The 26,332-nt window shown below is 38.0% G+C and overlaps 1 protein-coding gene across 3 annotated transcripts in view; it reads right to left on the bottom strand.

The window, feature by feature from the left end:
* The window catches only part of LOC149832041 (hyperosmolality-gated Ca2+ permeable channel 1.5-like), a 138,023-nt gene that overhangs the window by 98,078 nt on the left and 13,613 nt on the right, over nucleotides 1-26,332 (bottom strand). For all 3 annotated transcript variants that reach the window (XM_090014277.1, XM_090014278.1, XM_090014279.1), the window contains exons 3-4: nucleotides 20,867-21,016; nucleotides 19,343-19,478 (exon numbers count right to left, since the gene is read on the bottom strand). In XM_090014277.1, the coding sequence (XP_089870403.1) occupies nucleotides 19,343-19,478; nucleotides 20,867-21,016 (286 nt within the window). The remainder of the gene's footprint in view (nucleotides 1-19,342; nucleotides 19,479-20,866; nucleotides 21,017-26,332) is intronic.

Raw genomic sequence — 26,332 nt, 5'->3', positions numbered from 1 at the left:
ACTCTGACTAGAACAACTCTGACTTAAAGAAAAGGAACTACGATGATGCTTGCCCAACTGATACGCTTCACGCTAAAAGGATGTTGTAGGAGAGACTTGTGGAATGACTCTTCGAAGTTTTGAAAGAGAAGGATGACCCAATCTGAGATGCCATTGGTAGGAATTAGAACTCGATTCCTCACATGAAGATGCTACTCCAACTGGTTGTGTAAGATAGTAAACACCTCCCTCCGCATGGCCTCCACCAATCTTCTTCCCAGACAGCAAATCCTGAAATACACAAGAACCAGGGTCAAATATAACTCGGCAATTTAGTTCTTTTATAAGTTGGCTTACGGATAATAAATTCTTAGGAAACTGTGGAGCATGGAGGACATGTTGAATCTGTAATGTAGGGGTAAGATGCACATCTCCTTCCCCCACCATTGGGGATAATCTACCATCTTCCCCCACCATTGGGGATAATCTACCATCTGCCAATTTAACATGACGAGGGATAGATGTATGGACCAGTGTAGAGAAACTATGTGAATCTCCACAAAAGTGTCAAGATGCTCCAGAGTCAATAATCCACATCTTACCCCCATCATCCACCTGAGTACCTGCAGAGCATGCCCCATCGGTCACTACAGTAGCGGCAGACATTGAAGCAGAACTCTGAGAAAGAAGCTGATCATATTTTGCACGATTGAGAGTGATCGTATTGGTTAAAGAGGTAGGCACAGGTTCAGTGATGGAAGAAGCAATCTGAGCAGTTGCTTTGGGGAACGATGATGAGCTTTGTAGACGACTTTTAGGGTTCTTATCCCAACAACGATCCTCAAGGTGCCCCTGCTTGCCACAATAGGTACATTGAAGCCTACTACGACCTCCACTGCCTCTTCCACAACCTCTGCCTCTAAAAGAACTAGAAAAACCATGTCCTCGTCCACCAGTAACAATGAGAGCAGAAGTCTGAGAGTCCCCATGAGGCTGAGGAAGTGTAACAGCAAGACGGCTTAATCGGTTGTAGGCATCAACTAGAGTAGGGATTTTAGAGCCAGTAAGCATTTGTACTTTGGCTACTGAGTAATCAGGTGATAATCCAGATAGAAAACGAGACAACATAGTCTGCTCTTGATGAGTCTTATGATTAGTGCAGCAGGAAGGATGAACAGAGTTGAGCCTTTCATAGGCAGATTTGACTGATGCATAATATTGGGAAAGATTCTGATCGCCCTGCTGCAGCTTAAATATTTCTTGCTCGACTTGCAAAATTCTGCTAACATTTTTGTCTTGAGAGTATGTAATACCTGTAAAATTCGAGTGATTTTATACATATTGGGTCCGGGATCCGTTACCCGGATCCAAAAGGAAATATATATATATATATATATATATATATATATATATATGGGTATTAAAAGTATATACATAATAATAATGTTTAATAAAAAATAATTTAAAAAGTATTATAATAAAAGAATTGGGTAATTGGGGTTGGACCCAAATGGATCCAACCTGTGGATCCACCATCCACTTGAGACCCGAATCCACGTTCCTTGTGGATCCAGCACTAGAGAACCAACCTGGATCCACTCTCGTAATCAGCCAGATCCAAATTGGGATTTGGATCCCAAGTAGCGGGTTGCGGGGTTTGGACCCGGACCCGACTACGTTATAATTAATACCAGGGTTCAAGAATCGTGCCTAGGGCACGATTCTTGCAAATCAAGAATGTCAAGAGGGGGCGTAACCGCTGGTCTCCTCTCGTTAAAAGGGGGAAAGTAGGTCTCACCCCTCATCTCTCTTCCTCCTCTCGGCTCTTCCCTCCCACCTCGTTGGAGCCCTTCTCCTCGCTGTCGACAATCTTGCACTTGCCTACAGAAGTACTGGCGCCGGAGGAAGCCGACCACCTGCAACTGTTGTTACCGACACCTCCAACGATTTTTCATCTGGAAAGAGGTAGGATTCTGATAGCTTTTCTTGTTGGGTATCGCATGAATCCGGGTGGGATATGGGGATTTTAACCTTTAAAAGAATGTAGATTTTCCTGTTTTCCCCTTTTCTTCTAGCTATTTCGTGGGTCGAGTATGGGGCTTGGGGTTTTCCCGATGGGGTTCTTGGCTGCTGGAAAACCGAAGATGGAAAAATGCTGGGTTTTTTGGTGGTTACGAACTAGATTCGGGGGTTTTCTGTTTGACTCTAACCCTGTGATTCCCAAATCCCAACAGTTTGGGGGTTTCTTGCCTAACCCTAACTCGAGGGAAAAAAATATAGGCTCTAAGTATTCTTGTCATAACTTTTCTACCCAAGCTGCACATTTCTTGAGATGTATGTTCTTTGTTTTCTGCTATGAAGCATTCTCTGTAGTAATGTGATGTATGGTGTTTTTTTTTTTTCAGGGAAGTATGGGACTCCTCTAGATCTGATGAATACTTTATTCTTTTAGAAATTTTGTTTTGTGTTTTCTTAGATTTCTTTTCTTCATATTGAAATGAATTCCATGATATGTTCAGTTTCACCTTGTTATCTGGTTAGTTTTCTTTTTGTGAAAATATAATGGACTCACATATTGGAATGCTCATGTCCCGACATGTTTGGGGTATGCTTCCATGGTTACATTACCACGTGTTTCTCAATGGATTTTTTTTTTGGGAACTCCTGCCTAATGGGTAATGCGAATGTATTACCTGATACAGGTGTTTTGGGCTTTGGTTATCCATGCTTGTATAAGGCTGTCACTAATTAAGGTACATCTGTTTTGGACAGCCCAAGGTGGTTGTTACACTCTGACCACCCGTCCTTATATTCGTTCTTTTTGGACAGCCGAATGTGTCTATTTGAATTTTTGGATAAATCGAGCATCTTTGGTTAATATATTGCGTTGTATATGATTGTGATTGATTGATGGGTTACAGTTGTTTAAGTCTAGGTTTAATTCAGGAAAATTAGATTAAATCATTGAGTTGGAAATGAAACTGCAGTAACTATTGTTTACAAGTGTTATGAGTCTGGGTTCTGCAGCATTGCTTATTCACATGCATGCTATTGGAAACATTTTATTCCATCTATATATAACATGATGTATTAAGTTGTTTATAGTTTACCCGGGCTTTGAAATCTTAAACTTGACTTTCATAAACAGGAAAACTTCTCAATGTTCTTAAATAAGAAAGATTGTTTCTAAAGCTCACATGTAATGCAAGTTGATCTTATACACAGAGTATCACATACATAATGCCCAAACATAAAAAAAAACAATGTAAACATATGGTTTATATGATAATTTGTACGTGAGTAATATGTTATTTTATGGATGATATCAAATCTGAATTCCTATTATTTTGTTGACGATGATTAAATTTGATTATATGATATCTTGTGTTTTGTCATCAAACTGATTTGTTTTAGGTTGACTAATATCCAAGATAACTATATGTCATCTTATTAACCATATCAAATCTGTTTCAATATTGAATTAATAACGAATATTAAATTTGAATACATATCTTTTCATTACCTATTATTATGCTTGATTTCAAGTTATTCTATTATCTATTGTTAGACTTGAGTTCTAAGTTAATTTATTTTCCATCATCAGTATTGACTTCAAGTAGTTATGTTGACTGGGACTGGTTTACATGAAATACCACGTGCTTAAACTGTTTTTTGTCAGAAAATGTCTTATTTGAACTGCTGGAATGCAGTATGTTAGTTGTGTTGAGGAATGGGGTTGTTATATTGGTTTCACACATATGATGGAGTATATAGTGATATGTGGGTATGTGCTTTGCCTAAGAGAGCAATATATGAATGGGTTACCCGACGTGGGTACTTGAGTTATTGGCTTGCGTGCTATGTTAATAAGAGTGATGAAAACCTAATTGTAATTATTGTGTGCTTGACTGGTTTAAAAGCACCGGAGCACTCTGAGTGAGATTAAGAAATCAATGTGGAAAAGGATATGGATGGTTTATACACCTTGGTAAAATGACTAAGGTTGGGATCTACTGCAATGGCAATACAAAGAAGTTGGGAAATGTCCTGAACTTCGGGAAAATGATTAACTAATGAAACCAGTTTTTGAGGCTTACCTTGGAGAGGGTAGGTGGTACAAAACTTTGAGGACTTGTATTGTGTTTCGAGCGTGAAGCGACTCGTTGGTCTCCATCCTCGGAGTTAGAGACCAGGACTACTTATGTGTCCTATGTGGTAGTTCTGTGTCTTCTGCAGAAGTTAGGGATGCATCATATCTTGAGTTGAGCCCTTCGGAGATTCTCTCGGCTATTGGTCGCTCCCTTGGGGATTCAGTCTCAGTTAGAATGTCCGGGTTAATAAAATACTGTTGAATAATATACCCCCGAACGTTCTCTTCCGAGATGGTCACCTGTGCCCGTGTGTACCCGCGGGGTAAGATAATTTAAACATAATTTAGAGCAGTTAGGTATTACAGTGAGTGAAAATACTGGAGAGATATGTTTATGTTCTTTAACGTGCTTTATATTCTGAGTTGGTGATGATATAAAATTATGAAAGGAGTAGATACGAGGTAGTTGAACAATTATCTGAGAGTTGTACATGTTAATGTTATGATTGTTGCAATACACATCTCACTTATTAATGTTACACACTGTTGCATATCATACCTCTCTTGTTTCTTAATGCTACACACTATGCTTTACTTGTTCAGTTATGGTTGTTATATAACTGTTCACATACTCATGTATATGACTGTTGACTTCTGTTGCATAAACTGCTTACCTATTTAGACATATGTTGAGAATCACCTTTGACACTCACATCACATGCGAGATTCATGACATACCTGCATTAAAAGTTACAGTTTTCCTACTTAGACGTGGTAGTCTAATTCCTATAAATTTTACCATTTTCAGGTAAACAGGCAGACTTATAAGCGGTTGCGGGATGAGGCATTGGATCGAGATTGTTGATTTACTGTTTCAGTGATTCCTTGGGTTTATGGTAATTTAAATATTCATATCATAATGAAATGAAATACATGTGTTGAGTTTTTTCTCAAATGTAATGTTCTGAAATGCTTAACCCTATATTGGTTATTCTTTCTGCTGTTATAAAAAAAATCCACATAAATCTGGGTTAAAATTTCAGGGCGTTACAGAGTATGTGTCATGTAATGAGTCCCACATCTCCTTTGTGGTAGAATAGTAAATTAAGCCATCTGCAATATGTGGTTGAATACTGTTTATAATCCAAGACATAACAATGTCATTATCTTCCTGCCCTATGGCATATTTCCCAGTTTTCTCAGTTGGTTCCTTTTCTAACAAGATATGTTTTTTACGATGTCCTGACACAGACATCATGAAAGTCCTCGACCACCTTTCATAATTATTGTCGTCCAGTTTTACGAACGACCCATAAGAGAATGGATTAGCAAAGACTTTGTACTCTGCAGACACTTCTGACCTTAGATCACCATCACCGGACTTTATTTCAGCCATAGTATTCACGGCTGATAGAAGCTATCCAATGAACTGGATAAATATAACCAGAAGAAATCGTAAGCAATCTGAGATAAATCCCCTATCTTGCAATATAAATATATATATCCCAAACACCACCAGCAGGATAATAAACAGGTCACCACTATACCACACTATATAAAAAGATTAAACTAAGATGCCAAGATAGATTTCAGATCTGAGCATAAAAAACAATATAATCAGATCAAATTAGATCTGATTCCAACGACAGCCAGCACCACCTTATAACTTTAGATTTAATGCCTACCTCATCATCACGACACTGATATAAGCCACAGGCAGTCAGCCACACCGTTCAGATCTGACCCAACATCAACTCTCTCCTTATAACTTTAGATTTAATGCCTACCTCATCATCACGACTCTGATATGAGACACAGACAGTCAGCCACACCGTTCAGATCTGACCCAACATCAACTCTCCAGGCTACACGACACCCATTATTCCACAATCTCAGATCTGCTTCACCCAATCACAGAATGATCGTTGATCTGATGCAACACGATCATGATGTCAGATCTAATCCACGAACTCTCCACATAATGGTAGATCTGCTGCACCACGATCCATCAACATTACTGAGGTGTCATCCACAAGAATCAAAAGGGGAACATACGATCTAGGGTGTCTGATCAGATCTACATATTGTGCAGAACTAGTCAGACCCCAGGACAAGAGAAGAGACAAAAGAAAATGGGTTCGATCAGAAGAAAGATCGAACAGACAGATATGAGCTAGGAGGAGAGAAAGAACAACTGAACTATGATACAGAGGAAGAACAAACTTCAACCTAGGCGTCAGATTCTCCCAAGACCGAGAGACTCTGATACAATGTTGAAACCTGGATGTGAAAAGATTGAAAAGTCTTATTCACGATTAGCCCTAATCACCCTTAAGTAGTGATTAGGGTCAATAAAGAAAATTACACAAGAGACAAATGAGAAGTTAAAATATACACCAGACCACCTTATAACCTTTCTAATTTCCAATAACCCCCTCACGATAATAACTCTCAACAACAACAACTACGCCTTCATCCCAAAACCATTGAGGTCGGCGATATGAACCAAAAAAGAAAATCATTCTGGGTCCTCCACATGAATCCTTCTCCTCCAATCATTTCTATCCAATGCCATGTCCTCGGTGAGGTTCAAAGCATTCATATTCTTTCCTATCATCTCCATCCAAGTCTTCTTAGGCCTACCTCGACGATAATAACTCTCAATAATTTGTATAAATAGGGGTGAACCCCTTTGTATATTTTCATTCTTGAGAGCTCCCTCTCTTTCAATAAAGAGACATTTATATTTTGTGTTGTGTTGTCCCTTTGTGGACTTGGCTCTTATCTCTTTTGTTTGTCCATTGGTGGACATTGTAAGTGCTTATAGCACTCTTTGTATTTCTGCATATCTCCTTACATGGTATCAGAGTCTTGTGGTTGCTCTTGATTCTTGATATAGCTAGTTGACTGGTTATATTTTTTATTTTGTATCTCTCTTTCTTGGTTTGTCTTTTTGAGAGAGGTTAAATGGAAGGAGAATAAAAGATTGATCTCTCATTCAAACTTAATAGTTCCAACTACATGATGTGGGCCGCCGCCATGAAGAACAACCTCAAGGGTAAAAAGCTTTGGGGATACGTTATGGGCACCATTCCGGAAGCGCAACTCCAACTCACCAAGATGGATGGTGATCAAGAAAAAGCTCTTGAAGGAAATGCCCGCATGAAGGCCATTGAAGATCACCAATCTAAAGTGGAAGATTGGGAAAGCAAGCATGCAAAGATTCTTGCTTGGTTCATGAACAATGTGGAGCTCAAAATTTGCACCAACATTGCTAAATTTCGGATGGCAATGAAGTATGGTTCTTTATGAAAGGTATATATACTCAAAAAGACTTTGCTCATCAATTCTTCCTCCAAGAAAAAATTCGAACTATTAAGCAAGAGGAAATGAGTGTAAGAGATTACTTAGCACTCTTGGACCCTTATGGGATGAGCTATCTTTACTAGAACCAAAGTGGGTTTCTAGTGAAGATGTGGAACTAAGAAAAGAACAAATGAAAAAAGAACACTTTTTCCAATTTCTACATGGGCTTAGGCCCGAATATGAACAAGTTAGATCTTTCCTACTTTATAGATCTAAGCCTCTTTCTTTGGAAGATGCCATAGCCGAAATATGCCAAGAAGAAACTCGACTTGGCATGATTAAGGGAGGAGAAGAAGTTTTGGTCGTGTCTAAACCCGACAATCATGTGAAAGCCTATAAGCCTCCACACTTTGGGAGGCAAAATAACTATAATGACAACTATAGGAAAGTCATTTGCCATCATTGCCAAGAATCAGGTCATATAAGACCTAATTGCCCTAAGCTAAATGAAGCACCAAAGAATAAGGTTGCATCCGTTGAAGAAATTACTCAAAAGAAGGAGGAAACTATCAAAGGAAAAGAGTCCTCTCTTGCTCAACTATCGGAAGCACTTCAAATTCTACTAAAATCGCCATCAACCTCGGGTGCCGCCATAGCTTCTTCTTCTCCTCCAGGTATGTCTTCTTGGATTCTTGATTCTGAAGCTTCCTTTCATATGACCCCTCTTGAAAATGGGCTTTCCGATTTGTGTAATAACTCTAAAAACTCTTATGTTTCAACCGTCGATGGTACATCTTTACAAGTAAAAAGTTTTGAAACTTTAAATTTTTTCAAAGATTTCTTTGTGCCAAACGTAAGAGTGGTACCACAACTTAATTTAAATCTCCTCTCTGTTTCTCAAATATGTGATCATGGATGTGCTTCTCAACTAAGGATTGCTCTATACAGGATCTCCGGTCCGGGAAGCAGATTGGGTAAGGCCATAGGAGGAGAGATCTCTATTACATGAGCAACTTGAAACTTCCCACTAACTCTATTTGTAATCATGTCCAAGATAAAAATATTGAAACTTCGCATCAAAGACTTGGACATCCAAGTTTCTCAAAAATGTACTCATTTCCTTTTGGAAAGAAAATTTGTAATGAGAAACATTTTGTTTGCAAGAATTGTATTTTTAGAAAAATGAAATCCACTCTCTTTCCAAATCGAACTTTTGTGTCCAAAAGACCTTTTGAGTTAGTTTATTCAGACGTTTGGGGTCCTTCTCCGGTCATATCGAAAGGAGGATACTCCTATTATGTTACTTTCATTGATGACTACACTAGATATGTGTGGATCTATTTTCTTAATTTAAAATCCGAAGTCTTTGACTTCTTTAAAAAAATTCATATGATAGTCAAAAATCAATTTTCAAGTAATATCTCTACTCTTAGATCCGATTTGGGTGGAGAGTATCTATCAAATGAATTTCAAGATTATTTGGAAACACATGGCATTTGTCATCAAAGATCTTGTCCTAGGACTCCTCAACAAAATGGTCTAGCCGAAAGAAAGCATAGACACATTTTGGAAACCACTAGGACACTTCTTATCTCCAAAGAAATTTCAAAAAGTTTTTAGGCCGAAGCCGCTTTAACTTCAACTTGATAAATAGAATGATATCTTCATCCTTACAAAATACATCTTCATATGAAAAACTATTTGAAAGAACACCCGATTTCAATAGATTAAGAATTTTTGTGTGTAAATGTCTTGTCCTTATACATAAAAGGGACAAATTATCTCTTAAAGCTATTGAAAGTGTTTTCTTAGGATATGGTGAAAATCAAAAGGGGTTTAGATGCTTCGATCTTAAAAATAACAAACTATATGTATCCAAAGATGTAACATTTTTAGAAAATGAAAATGGTTTTGAGAAAACTAAAGATATTGATGAAAGCGAATATGCTTTCTTATTTGATCTTCTCTCTCAAGAAGATGGGACTCCTCAAGAAGAGGAAATCTCTAATGATTTTTTGAATGACCTAGAGAATATTCCATTTAGCAATGTTGAAAATGAAAGTGATAGACCCATCCAAACCTATGTTAGGCGTGGTCAACAAGTTCCCATGAGTGCCTTAGAAAAATACTCTCAAGGTTCCAACACAGAAGAAACCTATTTAAGGAGATTTGGTTGAATCTCCAATCCTCCTAATAGGTTTGTTTCCTATGAGTCTCTAACTCCAAGGTATAGAGCGTGTCTAATTGCGTTACACTCTTTTCATGAACCTTCACATTATAATGAAGCCAAAAACATCCCCCAATAGGTTAAAGCCATGAACTTAGAACTTAGTGCCCTTGACAAGGCAAAAACTTGAGAAATAACTTCATTACCCAGTGGAAAGAGATCGATTGAATGTAGATGGGTCTTCAAAATTAAAACTAAAAGTGATGGATCATTAGAATGTTATAAAGCCCGGTTGATAGCAAAAGGATACGCTCAAGAATACGGTATAGACTATGAAAAAACCTTCGTGCCCGTAGCTAGGATGACTAGTGTTAGGACTCTTATTACGGTTGCGTCATTTAAAAAATGACTTATTTATCAATTAGATGTTAAGAATGCATTCCTAAATGGTGAATTAAATGAAGAGGTTTACATGGATCCTCCACCAGGAGTATGTATTGGTGAAAATAAAATTCTCAAACTTAAAAAAACATTATATGGTTTAAAACAAGCTCCAAAGGCTTGACATGATAGATTTAGCAATATAATGACAAGTTTGAATTTTCGTTCATGCTATACTGACACTGCTTTGTTTATGAAAAGTGCAAGGTCTTCAGTAGTTATTCTACTACTTTATGTTGATGATATGATCATCACTGGAAGTGATGAGCAATGAATCAATGATATTAAGAAAGTTTTAAAAGGAAATTTTGACTTGTCTGACCTTGGTTTCTTAAGATATTTTTTAGGAATTGAAGTAGCGTACTCTCCTCGAGGGTACATTCTTTCTCAGATGAAACTTGCTGCTGACATTTGTTCTAAGTTTGGTATCTCTGATGATAAAAAGATAGAAACCCCTAAAGTTATCAATGCAAAGTTAAGGTTGGAAGATGGAACACTTCTCGAGGATCCTACTTGTGAGTTTTCTCCAGAGCCTGCGAACGAGAAATTAAGAGAAGGAAGAGAGAGAGGCTGCAATGAGTCACGATTTCTCAACAACAAAAATCGTGACCTATTTCATTAATAAATAGGCAAAATCCCTAATACATAGCCTTCACAATAACCCTGATAAGCGGGGGTTATTTACAAGTATGCCATTATGTTGTGGACATGCTACGTAAAGTAGTTTGGATCCGGATCCGGATCCGGATCCAAACTGTAAATACAAAACATGTATACTACACTGTCTAATAGTCTCCCTCAAGTTGTGCATGATTTTGGATCATGGACAACTTGCTCTTTAGAAACCAAAAACGGCACTTTATGAGTACTTTAGTGAACAAATCAACCACTTGGTCTTCTGTTCTAATATAATGGGGCTCAATCTCTTTTTCTTCAATCTTCTGCCTGATAAAATGCTACTCAATGTGCTTGGTCTTGCTGTGATGAATGGGATTAAGAGATATTTGAATAGCACTTTGGTTATCACAAAAGAGAGAACAACTAGCAATCGACTCTTTGAGCTCTATTAACAAATGTCTAGTCTATGTTACTTCTGCCGTAGCAGCAGCCATCGCCCTGTATTCTGCTTCTGTGCTAGATCTAGCCACTGCCTTATGTTTTCTACTACTCCAGGAAACAAGATTGGCACCAATGAAAACGCCATACCCTGAAACTGACTTTCGATCATTAGAATCTCCTGCCGAGTCTGCATCTGAATAAGCAATTATGTCATGAGCAGTATTCATGGATCTGCTTTTGGTGTACAAAAGTCTATCTCCAACAGTACTCTTCAAGTACCTCAGTATCCTCTTTACTGCATCCATGTGTCCCGTCCTTGGCTCATGCATGAATTGAGAAACTTGATTGACTGAATATGTAATATCAGACCTGGTAAAAGTAAGATATTGAAGCATTCCCACTAGACTCCGATATTTGGTGGGATCATGATACAAGTCTCCGTCTTGCACACTTAGTTTCTGGTTAAGCACACTAGGAGTAGCAAGAGGCTTGCAATCTTTCATTCCACCCTTTTCTAACAGATCCAGGATGTATTTATGTTGGGTCAAAGTAAGTTTATTTCCTTGACTATCCACTTCTACTCCAAGAAAGTACCGAAGGTTTCCAAGGTCCTTCATTTTGAACCTTTGAGTCAGAAGGTCTTTAGTTTCTTGAACATGATTCTCATTACTTCCTGTAATAATTATATCATCAACATATATTAACAAGAAGGTAGTAAACGCCTTACCTCGAAGAATAAAGGAGTGATCCAATTGCGATCGATAGAAACCATGTCTTTGAATTTCTAGAGAGAAACTCTCAAACCAAGATCGAGATGCTTGTTTCAGTCCATAGAGAGATCGATTTAATTTGCATACATATTCCTTTGAATCTACTTCTGTATAGCCTGGCGGTTGTTCCATGTATACTTCTTCCTTCAAATCCCCATGAAGAAAGGCATTCTTCACATCTAGCTGACTTATTCTCCAACCATAATCGACAGCTAATGAAAGAACAATGCGAATTGTACCCATTTTCACAACTGAACTAAATGTTTCATCATAGTCTTGTCCAAACTCTTGAGTGAAACCCTTGGCTACGAGACGAGCTTTGTATCATTCAACACTTCCATTCGGTTTGTATTTGATCTTGTAGACCCATCGTGAGCCAACAACATTTCTATTTGGAGGTCGAGGAACAACAGTCCATGTTTGACACTGGTACAAAGCTTCCATCTCTTCATTCATGGCTTGAATCCATTTTTTGGAATTAATGGCTTGATGAAAATGTCTAGGCTCAATCTCTTTCTCAAACTTCCGGACGCTCATGCCCGATCGTGAGACTGCCTGTTGAACGTCCGATGGCACGTTGCTCCGACCTGGGCTATGCAAGAACTCGAGCGAACGAGCACAGATTATTGAGCTCCGCGAATACCTTTCTTCATTGGACACACTGACGACTTGAGGATTCGTTGAGTGATCCTGAAGTTCTAGATGTTATATAACCGGGAGGTTAAGTAACACTAACTCAATCAACAACTATGCAAGTACCCGTTATTTTTTCTTTTTTTTCTTTCTCAGGAGCAGGAGCCCCGGGGCCCACTTGTCCCCGTGGAGCCCGTTTTGGGGCGCCGACGCCAATCCCTTGCCGAGGACCTAAGATCCACTTTATTAATTGGAGATAAGCGAGGCAGATAAGAAAGGCAGGGGAGAACAGCCCTGTCAACTCTGTGACAAAAATAACTGAAAATCCATGGTGAAATTCTCATAACTGACCCACCTTTCAATAGGATGTCGAGCTCTTTCAGATCGTCTGATCGGAATAGCTACTGTATTAGAAATTGAAGAAGTAATGTCGTTGGATGGATCAAACATAGGATCTTCTTGTTCAATATCATCCGAAGTCAAGAGTGAGTCCCTTTCTCTTCTCCTATAAACTTGCCCAGCAAACTTGTTAATCTCTGGAGGATGTTCTATTTCAAGTTCCTGTATGCCATTGTATTCATCTTGACAGTATGTTCTTTGAGCACAAGAGGAAGAACACTCATCATTGGTTGCAGGAAAGAGCTCTGCACTGAGCCATGGATCATAAAATAGAGTATTCATATTGGTTTGGGCAAAAACATATTCTCCATCTCCAAAATCATTCTCATCAAAAACTACATTCCTAGATATCTTAATTTGTTTGTTGTCAGGATCATAACACCTGTACCCTTTGTGGTGATCTGCATATCCGACAAATCTACACTTGGATGCCTTAACCTGAAACTTGTTTCGCAGAGAAGAGTCAATATGAACATAACACGTGCAGCCAAAAATTTTTAGTTCATCATAATCAGGATGCTTCCCAAATAGGACAAAAAAAGGTGATTTATCTTCTAAAAGCTTCATGGGCAGACGATTAATAATGTAAACAGCAGAGTGACATGCCTCTGTCCAGAGTCCTATGGGAGTATGACTTTCGTGCATCATGCTCATAGCGCTTTCCACAATGTGACGGTGTTTCCGTTCTGCAATTCCATTCTGTTGGGGTGTATGCAGGCAAGATACTCTACGATTTATCCCATTATCTTGGAGATAATTGATAAAATCCCTGGAGGAGTATTCCCCCACCATCACATTGGAAATGTAGAATATTAGAAGAAAACTGAGTTTTGGCAAATGTATGAAAACAACGAAAAATAGAGAAAACTTCCGATTAATTCTTCATGAAATATATCCAAGTGAAGCGAGATAAATTATCAATAAAAGTAACATAATATTTGCTGCCAGAATTAGAAGGATTAGGAGTCGGTCCCCATACATCGGAACAGACGATTTCAAAAGGCCTTGAAGCTCTCTTATTTATTGAATGAAAAGGAAGAACATGACTCTTACACATTTGACAACTTGAACACATTTTATTATCTGGTCTAGGAATCAGGCCAGACTCAGGAATAAGACCATCAGATACGAGTCGCTCAACGAAGACTCTACCACAATGACCAAGACTCAAATGCCAAAAATCAGGCTTATTACATTTATTTGAAGATTGCAAATTGAACACATGAATATGCTTTGACGACATGGACAGAGGAGATGACTTCAAGGTAGGTCGAACACAAGTAGAAGGGTCCTCCTAGAAGACATACATATTTCCCCGGCGTTCCCCTCTAGCGAACGTCTTCTTTGTTTGTAGATCCTTGACATAAACAAAAGACGGAGTAAATTCAACAGAAGAATTGGTATGATCAACAAGCTTAGAAACAGAAATAATATTTTTTGTAATATTTGGGGCATGAAGAACATTGGAAAGATGAAGTGGGGATTTAGGCAAGGGGATAGAAACATTTCCAATGTGGGTGATGGGGTGGTGTGACCCGTCTCCAGTGACGATGTTACTTTTTCCAAAATAAGGAGTTAAAGTAGAGAATTTACCTGCATTACCTGTGACATGAGTAGCTGCCCCTGAATCAATGTACCAGACTCCTTTATCATCGTGTTTCAGATCAAGTTCAGATAATGCAGCCAAAAGAAGCTCTTTCACATCACCACCAAACTTTGAAGGGTTCTCCTTTCGTCCTGACGAGCTCTCACCCTTTTGGAACTTTCCTTTGTTCTGTGGATTGTGCCAACAGTTGGCTTTGACGTGACCTCGCTTGTTACAGAGATAACAGGTGGGCACGTTTTTCAGATTATAAGGAGAGGCATTCGGGGTGGGTAGTAACCCACGCCCCCCTGGAGTACCTCGTCCTCGTCCTCTGCCTACACCAAAATGACTATCACCGCGTCCCTGGACAAAGGAAACACTAGTAGCAAGAACATGTCCACCAGTGTCATGTGACATCCCCTTTAAGGTCATCTCATATTGAAGGAGTTTCGCTTGCAAGTCTTCAAACGATGGTAAGCTAAGTAGACATAACAATGAGGTCGAAAGAACATGGAATTCCGATCCTAATCCATTCAAGGCTTGCCTGACTTTATCTTTGTCTGTCACTTCATATCCGACAACAGCTAGTTGATCGCTTATGTTCTTGACCTTGTTCAAGTATTCCATGACAGACATGGAACCCTTAGTGAGGAGTTGAAATTCACGCTGAAGAAAGAAAATTCTAGCCTCTGAAATCTCAGAATATGTCTTCACTTGCCGGTCCCATAATTCTTTTGGTGAGCACTCATCTGGAATTCCCACCAATACTTCTTGAGAGATAGTGGAGATAAAGAAAGCAACTGCAGCTTGATCACGCTTCATCTAATTTTCATTTTGAGGATTTGGTATTCGTTGTATAGAATCAGCCTCGTTTCCGTCCTTAGTTTCTTGTATGATAAATTCTGGAGGGGCTGAAATTGATCCATTTAAATGTCCAGAAAGACCTTGACTTTTAATGAATGGAAGAATTTGTCTCTTCCAGATCAAGAAATTGGAATTGGTAAGTTTTTCAGAAATGAGTTGGCCAAGAAAGTTGGATGAGAGAAAAGTTTGAGAAGAAGAAGAATCCATGACTTAGAACAAGAAAAAGAATATTATTGGCGTGTGCAATCAGTATATAAATGCAGCAACTCTTTTTTTTTTAAACAGTAGAGAACTAAGAATTCAGCGTGAATCTGATTATCAGAACTGATACCCGGATTATCAGGTCTAATCTGATTTGATAAAGGAAGCTAAGACTTTTCCTTTCTTTTTTTTTGAAAAAAATATATAAAAATTGCACACAGCAATAATAAAGTAGAAATAAAAGGAATATCGCTGATGTACAGATCTGTCAGCAGCCGATAAAACCCAAATGTGTGAAATTGAATGGAAAGGGGAGAGACAAATCTGATGTACAGATCTGGAGCAACCGATAAAACCCCAAAAGATATCGTGAAAGCAAAGAAATCGAAAAAGCTGATTTGGTACAAATCCAAAGAAGCAAATCCAAATCGAGAGATCTACTGATTCGATGGACAAAAATATCGTGAAAATGGATTTGGCCCAAACCCAAATCAGTTTCAGCAATCAAACTGGATGTAAAGAGATGTGAAGATGGAGGAATAGATTGAAGGAAGAAGTACGAACAGATTGAAGAAAGAAGTACCTGGGGCTAGGTCTCGTATTCCATTAGAGAAGAAGTACGAACAGATTGAAGGAAGAAGTACCTGGGGCTGGGTCTCGTATTCCAGCAGAGGAATAGATTGAAGGAAGAAGATCTGAGGATGGCAGAAGTACCTGGGGCTCGTATTCCAGTAGAGAAAGGAAGATCTTGTATGGACGTACCTGTGTAGAAGAATTTCAGCCCTTGGATCAGACATGCTCTGATACCATGTGAGTTTTCTCCAGAGCCTGCGAACGAGAAATTAAGAGAAGGAAGAGAGAGAGGCTGCAATGAGTCACGATTTCTCAACAACAGAAATTGTGACCTATTTCATTAATTAATAGGCAAAAGCCCTAATACATAGCCTTCACAATAACCCTGATAAGCTGGGGTTATTTACAAGTATGCCATTATGTTGTGGACATGCTACATACAAGTAGTTTGGATCCGGATCCGGATCCAAACTGTAAATACAAAACACGTATACTACACTGTCTAATACTACTCCCTACTGCTAACTTGTTGGGTCTCTGACCTACTTATCCATCACTCGACCAGACATAGTTCATGTAGTTCACTCAGTCAGTCAGTTTCAACATACACCTACAACTGTGCACATGAGTGTATTCTTAAGGATAGTCAGATACATCAAAAACACCATAACTAAGCGAGTTTTTCTTTCCTCTTCGTCATCACTTGATTTAATTGCTTATACTGATGTTGATTGGGGAGGAAATCCCAATAATAGAGTCTCAACTACTGGTTTTTGTGTTTTCTTAAGTGACTATGATTTCTTGGAGATGCAAGAAGTAGCACAAAGTATCATTGTCCTCAACAGAAGCAAAATATCGTGCTATGGCCACTACAACCATGGAACTTGTGTGGCTAAGAAGTCTCCTCAGTGATATGGGGCATAGTCATCTTTACTCCTTCGAAGATGTGTTGTGACAACAAAAGCGCAATCTATATCGCAAGCAATCACACCTTTCATGAGCGTACTAAACACATCGAGATGGACTGCCACTACGTTCATGATGAATACCTAAGAGGAACCATAGCACTGCCTTACGTTACATCCGAGTACCAGTTGGCGGACTTCTTCACTAAAGCCCTTGCAGCTCCTCGTTTTATGTTCCTTCTCAGCAAGCTTTCTGTCATATCCCTGTAAAGCTTGAGGGGGGGTATTAAAATACATGTAATCAATATATATATATATATATACATATAAATATATATATTCAATCATACCTGATAGGGGTATTTTAGTCATTTCACATGTACCCGATAGGGGTACTTGTTTTTCTCTTTTTATTTTTGCATTTATTTTTTTTTTCTTTTTTATTTCCTTCTTTTTTACCCACTTAAGGGGCCCCACCATTGAGTCATTGGGGCCCCCAACAGTCACAATTGTAACCGTTGGGGGCTCCCAACGACTCCATGGGAGCCCCCTTTGTGGCTCTCCTTTTGAGGCCATGTGGCCTCCCCTTTCTCTCATTTTATTTGTATAAATAGGCGTGAACCCCTTTGTATATTTTCATTCTTGAAAACTCCCTCTCTTTCAATAAAGAGACATTTATATTTTGTGTTGTGTTGTCCCTTTGTGGACTTGGCTATCATCTCTTTTGTTTGTCCATTGGTGGACATTATAAGTGCTTATAGCACTCTTTGTATTTCCGCATATCTCCTTACACATGTAGTGATAACTCTTTTTTCTTCAATTTGTTTTCAGCTTTTCTATCTTTATTTCTACTTCCCATATTATTTAGCAGAAAACTCTAGTAACCATTAAGAAAAGGGCAATATTAACATGGTATAAAAGTTATGTTAGTGTCCCAACACAACCAAACACTTCTTTCTCCTTTAGAATGAACATCCGTATGGTTTATACAACACCATCTAAAGAAAGCGATAGTTAAAGCTGTTGAAGAAGATTCTTATAAAATATGAAAAGATCGAAGAGAAAATAGACTAATTTGCACAAAAAAAAGTGATCTAGATAAAAAGAAAAAAGTAGGATCTCAATTGATTGGCACGGTTACAGTTGAAGCAGTAAATAGGTAGCCATATAAAGTTATATGGCATAAATACGATCACTTCAGAATAAAATCCATCCCAATGTTGAACTGGAAAAATGCATTGGTTAGAGGACCATACACTGGAAAAGTCATAATGGATTTTTGTGGTCTCCCAAGTTGATTGCATTGCACATGCATTACACTTCGAATCAGACAGTTACAGTAACAAAATGGAAGGCAGCATGTTTTACCATTCACATGAAACATGTTATTGTACCTAAACGAATTCACATATTAGCGCATGAGTTCAAAACTCTTTTTGCCCATCAATGTATTTTCTCAGTTCCAATATTTTGCCACTGTTAACTAAATGATCCAATATAAGATGCGTCTATAGAGAAGAAATATAGAACCAAAAAACATACACCTCAGTTCCAATATTTTGCCATTGTTAACTAAATGATCCAATATAAGATGCGTCTATAGAGAAGAAATACAACAACAACAACTACGCCTTCATCCCAAAACAATTGGGGTCGGCGATATGAACCAAAAAAGAAAATCATTTTGGGTCTTCCACATGAATCCTTCTCCTCCAATCATTTCTATCCAATGCCATGTCCTCGGTGAGGTTCAAAGCATTCATATCCTTTCCTATCACCTCCATCCATGTCTTCCTAGGCCTACCCCGACTTCTTTTAACTAATATATTTTCCCATTTCTCCATCCTTCTAACTGGAGCATCATTAGGCCTTCGGCGAATATGTCCAAACCACCGTAAACGATTCTCTCTCATCTTATTTTCAATGGGTGGAACGCCTACCTTCTTACGTATCTCCTCGTTCCGAATCTTATCTTTTATTGTATTTCCACACATCCATCTCAGCATACGCATCTCAGCTACACTCATTTTTTGAATATGATGTCTCTTGGCAGCCCAACATTCCGTACCATATAGTAAAACGGGCCTAATAGTCGTCCTATAAAACTTTCCCTTCAACCGCAATGGCATTCTACGATCGCACAATACTCTAGTTGAAATATAGAACCAAAAAACATACACTTCCTCATACCAAAATTTGAACATTGAAAAAAGTATTGAGAATGCAGCAAAGCTATTTTAAAAAAAATTAAGTGCAAAAAATCATATCAGGAAATAGCATTATCCCTATGTTTAAGATTGCATTAATCATAACATTAGTTGTCTATGGAAAATTACTAAAGAAGTTACTCAGAGAAAATTAGAAGCTCACAGTAAATTGATCTGGACGGCGCTTTTCAGATGCAAGGAAGTGCAGTCTCATTGTTGCAACAGTATCATACTCCTTGAGCAGCACACGGCATGTCCAAAATGCAAACACATATGCCATTATCACATGAGTCCAAAACCTACAAAACAGTGTTGCCAATCCAATCTTGAGTGAACGATATTTATGAACTGTTATGCCACTATGGCCCTAATTATGTTCCAACAAGAAGAAAAACATATAAATATTATGAACAAGAATATAAGAGCTTCTAACAATGCAGTTTTCCCCAAGGTTGTGAAGTGCATAGCTTAACAGCTATTTTAAAAGCGAAATTGGGCATTAAAATTCAATATATTGAAATGTGCTTAAAAAAAGTATCTTCGTTATTTTATAACACATTTAAGTTCAGAAATGATTTTAAATAATATATAATTAATAAATAAAATTTCCATGTTGTGAATGAAGCTAGATAGACTATTCTAACTTTCGGTCTGAAAAATATAAATGATCAAAGTCAAAAGAAAGCACTGAAGTTAACATGGTTAACAGTTCTATTAGTAGCCTTAGAAACCAAACTCATTTTGATAATTCTTGAGGAGAGGAAAAGAAAGACTTCAAGACTCAAAGTTTCTTTCTTAGTGGGGAGGCCTCACACTATTCCGTTATTAATAAGGAAAACCCTAATTGGTGGGTACAACAGAGTCAACATAACTAAAAGATTCAGGTCATGCTGAACATGAGCGTTTTTGCTCATGGCGACATTGTGGCCGTCTGTTTGCATTTTGGATGAATGCCACGTGGTTTTGTTGACTTTTGAGCTTTTTAAAATGCAAATCGGATGACCATGATGTCAGCATGACCTGATCTGATTCCCATTTTAGGTGGTATTACACACAAAACATCAGATGAAAGCAAAGGAAGTGGTAAAACCAAGAAAAACAACATATCATAATACAAGACACCATCACATAACCATGGTAAACAACAATGCAGAAAGACGTAACAGTTCCAATGGCTAGCAGCAACTCATCATGAAGGCTACCTGACAGATTTTTAAGGTTGGAACGGATCCCCATTTGTTTCACTCAATCCCATGGGAAAATGAGCCATTTTTACAGTGAGTAAACATACTCCTCCCATGTGGGTCATGGGCCATTTTCCCATGGTGAGTGAACAAATGCCCTCTCTTGCAGCTCCAGGTGAGGGCCACATTTTCATACAAAACCTTGCTTTCATATGAAAGTAATTTCATTCCGCCCCTCATGGAGGAGCACCTTCCTGACCCCTGCAGTCATTTGTCAATGGCTGAAAGACACATCCTTTCCCACCTTTTAAACAAACAGGCCCATGGATAGCCAAAAAATCAAGCACACATGGAAAATTTGATGATATATGAATTTTATAAAAAGACTAAAGCCAAATGTGCAACATCCTTATTAGTTGTTACTGTTTTATGCAGAACATATCACTTTGTAAAAGACGTATCTTATATGTAACAGACTTTCAAGATGGTAATGGTACTTTTACCTCTCTGATTTCTGTTCAACATTGGAAACTGAGTACTTGTCGACCTCACTATATGTCATGTTTCTGCCAGGCTGTAATAAATGGTCTGTCCGGTTCACTGGTACAAGGATTGTGAGAGAAAGAAGCATTATAGGAACAAAGATTTTAAGGCTGCATAAAGTGGATAAGGAAAATGAATATTAGCTTGACATGAGGTTAACACAAAATAGTAAATGTCAATAAATATTTTAGAGATATGCAAGAAACAAGGAGAGCATTGAAAGATGAAAATCAATAACCACATATTTTTAGTACACTATGCATATATAATACATTTTTTGCAGCAGTCTCTCTTAAACTTTTCTTTTGTGACTTATCAAGTTTAACTAAATCCTTACATGTGCAACGTACTGTATTTCCATAACCAAAGAAGACTTCATTTTTGAGATATGATTAGACTGTTAGTTAAACTCTACCATTCTATATAAGTGCCAAACTCAAGCTCTTCCAAGTTATATCCAATGTCACATAGGTGTGGGTGCTGGTATGTGGTACAAGAAGGGTACTGCTATTATGACACATATCTGAAAGAAGAATACAAGGATGTGACTAGGTTGTGTACACACATGCACACATGCATGCATGTGCACATATCATGATGTCTGAACCAGTGTCATCGATATCGCTAGGGGTAGGCAACCTGTAATACCCGTGATTTTTATCAAATAAATAAACTTGAAATTTATGTCCTTAAGTTGGTACTAGGATATTTTTATTGTTTTATGTGTTTAATACGTATTTGGATCTCGGATATCTTGTTTGGATCTTCAATGTCAAAACCCTAATATGCTATTCGAATTGTAGATATCGGACCACAAACCTATTATGTGGATACCTAGTAGTAAATTTCAATCTCTTGTTTCGGATCTCTGATATTGGATCCTCAATATCAGAGTCATATTGGATACTGGATCCAAGAAGAACTCAGTGGATCCACGGAGTTTAAATTAGTCGTTAATAAGAAAATTTTTATGTCGGGCCTATAACATTTTAGAGAGATCCGTAATAACATATGCGATGGTTGGATCCACATTACTCCATTTGGATCCTAGACATTGGGGGGTAAATAGGGTAAGGATTCAATTTAAATTTTATTTGGATCCACACTTTTTAAGTGAGACCCGGATCCAACTCACGGTTGGATCTTGAGTCGCGGGTCGCGGGTTTCGGACCCGAACCCGGTTGCACCAACAATGTCTTTAAAAAAAAAAATCATGCCTTAGCACGATTTATGCAAAAGGGGAAGGCGTGGAACCGTCGGAGGATGAGGGCTTATCCCCTCATTCCTTTTCGGAAGGGGGGGGGGGTCGCCTCTCGTTAAAAGGGGGAGAGGGTCTCGCCCCTCTTCCTCCCACTACGTCTCTCTCTCTCTGTATCCCATCTCTCTTCTCTCTCTCTCTCATTTTCGCGCGCAACTGCAAGGCCACCGGAACCAACTCCATCGCAGTCATCGCACGACCAGGGACGCACGACGCTACTGAGATCACTGCACCAGCCACCATCACGCCAGAAGAAGTAGGTTTACTGTCAGCTGTACCACATGTTGAGCATGTAGTGTGAAGTTTCCGCAAATCCTTAATGAAAAGAGGGTTTTGGGGTTGGAGGTGCTGGAAACCCCAAATCGACAGATTTGAGGATTTCGGATCGCTGATAGTAGGGTTTACTGTCCTTTTTCTCTGCTTGCAGGTTTTCCTGTGCATTGTCCACTGGGTTCTCAGAGTGCTTTTTTTTTGTTTCCTCTCTTAATGTTCTTAAGAGGCCTAGTTCTTGTTTTGATTTCTGTTTTTGTTTCTGTACATCAAGTGACTAACATTGGTGATTCAAACTTCATGTTTATCATTGGAATTTTTTTTAATGGATGGCATGATGGAGTTTCAAGATGATATCTGATATTGTAACATGAAACTTCCATTACCTATTGGCTGTTATCTTTAGAGGAAATGTTATTAAAGAATTGAATTAATGTTTGATGACTTTCCTCCTAATAGGTGCCTCTGCTTAGTTGGTGACTTTATATGCTACGATTAGTATTTTTGAGCAGTACCTTAAATTAAAAGGGTTTTGGATGGATGTATGATTGTCGAGACCTTGCCCATTTGTATGTCTGCATCATTGTCCTGTTATCGCTAGTAGGTTTCATTGTGAAGAAGTTATGGTGATGATTTTTTTTTTGGCAGAGTTCCATTAAACATTATTAGCGCAAAATCCAGATAGAGTAAATACAATGGTTGACCAAAGAAAATCGTTCTTAAACAGTAGAGAAAAATCTTTAAATAGAGGAGGCACTGGTATTGGAAGAAAAATTCTGCAAATTTCAGCATATCCTAATCCTTTAGAAAGCTCATGATGCCTCTGTCACAAGCAAATCAAGAATGTCTGTCTTTTAACTGAGCCGGTAGAAAACAACTTACAATTGTTTGACTAACTTGTAACAGTAGAAGAATAAAATTGTAAGCGCCAAGCTTGGAGGAATTTACTGTAAATTAACTAGCTTTACTTGGCAAGGTTGTTAAATATTAGTGCTTGTTCTTTTATAAAGTTATGGATATTATTATTATGTCAACTTAAGGTTGTAAACTGTAATTTTGTTAGTATATTATAGTGTAAAATTTTTTAATGTTGAGGTTTTGTAGATGATGAAGCTCTAAATAACCTTGTTTGTAGCATATTTCAGTTGCTTTACATTCGGTGTTAGTTGTGATTGTTTTTGGATATTCTTTTTACTTTTGTAGGAGCGGCATATTTCTTTGGGTAAAGTAAAAGAAAACCAGAACCAGCATGTTATTGATCTATGTGTCGTTATGGAACCTATCATAAATGTTAATGATGATAAATAATGGTGCATGGCATAATTTGTAATCATCTAATATATTGTAATAGGATGAACTGGTGAGATATATACTGCAACAATGGCCAACAACATGCACATTATGAGGAATATTAAGTCTTGATCCTGCGAAAGGAAATGACTATTATTAACCAGTTTCCATGATCTATGTGAATGGTGATAGAAATAGTGTGTTGCAAGGAAGCCATAGGCTACTACTAACATTGATGATAGGTTGAAACTTGGAGTATGAACTGCAATTCAAAGCTTATGAATATCCTTACCAGTGTGAATTGTTATATATACATTGTGCATTATTCTGGAAATTATGAATTCGCAATTAGGTATCGACATAGAGTGCTTGCCTAGTGAATCCAGTGGACATGGTTCATGATCAAGATATCAATTTTTAGAAGCCTTCATGTCCGAGTAGACACATGGATGGCTGTCAGACTATTTGCATAGCTTTAAAGAAAGCTAATATTTCCAAAGACATGACTGCAAGAATAATCTCCTTGAAAAAGGTGCAACAACTCAAAGAGGAGAAAATTTCAAACAAATTTTATACTTCTAAAACTTCATTTCAGTGTATGTGCACTTGCCTTCGTACAACATGCAAAATTTGTACTGAAGAAGAGAAAAATGAAGTACTCTTCAAGGTGACACTGATCCTTTTGGGTTCATTGAGGTTAGAACTTTGATGCATGAAGCAGTATGTGCATACATGGAATCAATGTGTATTTGGCATGTATAATCTTGCATAAATGTTCTCATGTACTTATGAATCATGAATGAATGCATGTGTGTCAAGTGATTTCACGAAAACAATTTCACATGGATGGTGAACACATGCATATGACTCTGGTAGCTTATGCACATTGTTAAATTGGTATGAATGAATGTGTATTTGGAATCATGTTGGTATCATTGCATAAATTGCACATTGTTATGATTTTTGCATACGATGCATCGATGGTCTAAATGAATCATCACAAGCCTGGAGAACCTTGAGCTTTGGTTTGCTTTTTCTTTAATTGTTTAAATGCATCACAAAAATCACATTTATACTATGGTTTTAATTGCGTCTTTCTATTGTTGCCACAGGTAGTAAACGGTAAAGAGTTGCGCATGCTAATTTGCGAGCATATGGTTGCATGTTGATTTGCAAGCCTATGTTATTAACTTTGCATGTTGATTTGCAAATGTAATTTTATTGCACTATATTGCATTGTTCGATGTGTTTCCACGGGCTGGAGTTCCGTGATGGTTCTCGCAGGGGTGAATGCGAGCTTTTGCCTTGTTTTTGCATGCTGAATTGCAAAACTCAATAATTGGCTTTTAATAAAAAAAATAATGAATAAGAACAGTGTAATATACGTTCTGGGATATCTCATCTAGAGTATGGGAATCTTAGATATCCGGTCTTGTGGAGACTGTGAGGATACAAAAACTTCGTGTGCTTTATTTTGTCCCCTGAACCCGATATTGAGGTTCCTTCTCCTGACCACGGTTTTAGGGAGAGTCTGTCACTTTACCTGAGGGTGATGTGTCTGACACAGCTGTTGTTGCTTTGGTACCAAGAAAGTGACACTTGTGGGCGTGGGGTATCCCTTGTGTCCCTGACATTAGATGTGGATGTATGATGTTCCGAAGATGATTCGGTAGAGGGCTAAGTTTGGAACCCAGTAATAAAATACAAATTATGTGTTAAGTTACCCTGAGAACCTAACTTTACCTCAGGGATTTTTACCCATCTGGTGTATTAACAGGCAACGGTAATTAATTAAAAAGATGAACTTAAATTGTATGCATTTAATAGGGCATGCATATGGAAAAGAAAAAACTTAAGGATGCATATTCCTGCTACGCATTAGAACATGCATATGTTATCTGTTTCCTTCATTGTTATAAATTGGTGGGTGTGTGATGTTTAATTGTGATTTATGGTATTGATTAATGTTATGCACCATGTTGCATGAATGCTTACCTGAATTATGTAATTGTCATAATTGCATTCATCTGAATTAGGGCATGAATTCGTATCTATGGTTATGAGATATTTAAATGATATTATTGATGTTACCTGTCAGTTAGCTTCTGATACATTATTAATTGTCGTAGCGTAGACTTATTCTTATATATGCTGAAAATCACACTCGACACCCGCACCACATACTTGACACATGATGTATCTGCAAGAAAATTTACAGTAATTCCTACTTAGACAGTTGTAGTCTAATTCTTATAAATTTATCATTTTTCAAGTGAAAGGTAGAGTTTATGAGTAGGATGAGGCTTCGATCGAGATTTTGGATTTACTGTTCCAGGGATAGTCATTAATATTGAAATGAAATAAATGATTTTGGTTTGCTCCACACTGTAATGTTTCGGAATGGTTAACCTTATAGTATTACTTGTTTCCGCTGTATTGAAAAAAAAATCCTCTAAATTTGGGTTAAGATTTCGAGGCGTTACACAACCGGCTGGCCTGTTGGGAAAACCCTGGCCCATGGCCTGTCCGTTAGGCCCATGGGCCTAATCGAGCCGGGTCAAGCCTATTATATAATATATAATATTATGTTATATATTCAAATTATATT

The sequence above is a fragment of the Nuphar pumila genome, chromosome 7 (genome assembly GCF_984573655.1).
Source record: "Nuphar pumila chromosome 7, dmNupPumi1.hap1.1, whole genome shotgun sequence".
NCBI classification, from domain to species: Eukaryota; Viridiplantae; Streptophyta; class Magnoliopsida; order Nymphaeales; family Nymphaeaceae; genus Nuphar; species Nuphar pumila.
The sequence above is the reverse complement of the archived record's forward strand: the minus strand, read 5'-3'. Positions and strand labels throughout refer to the sequence as shown.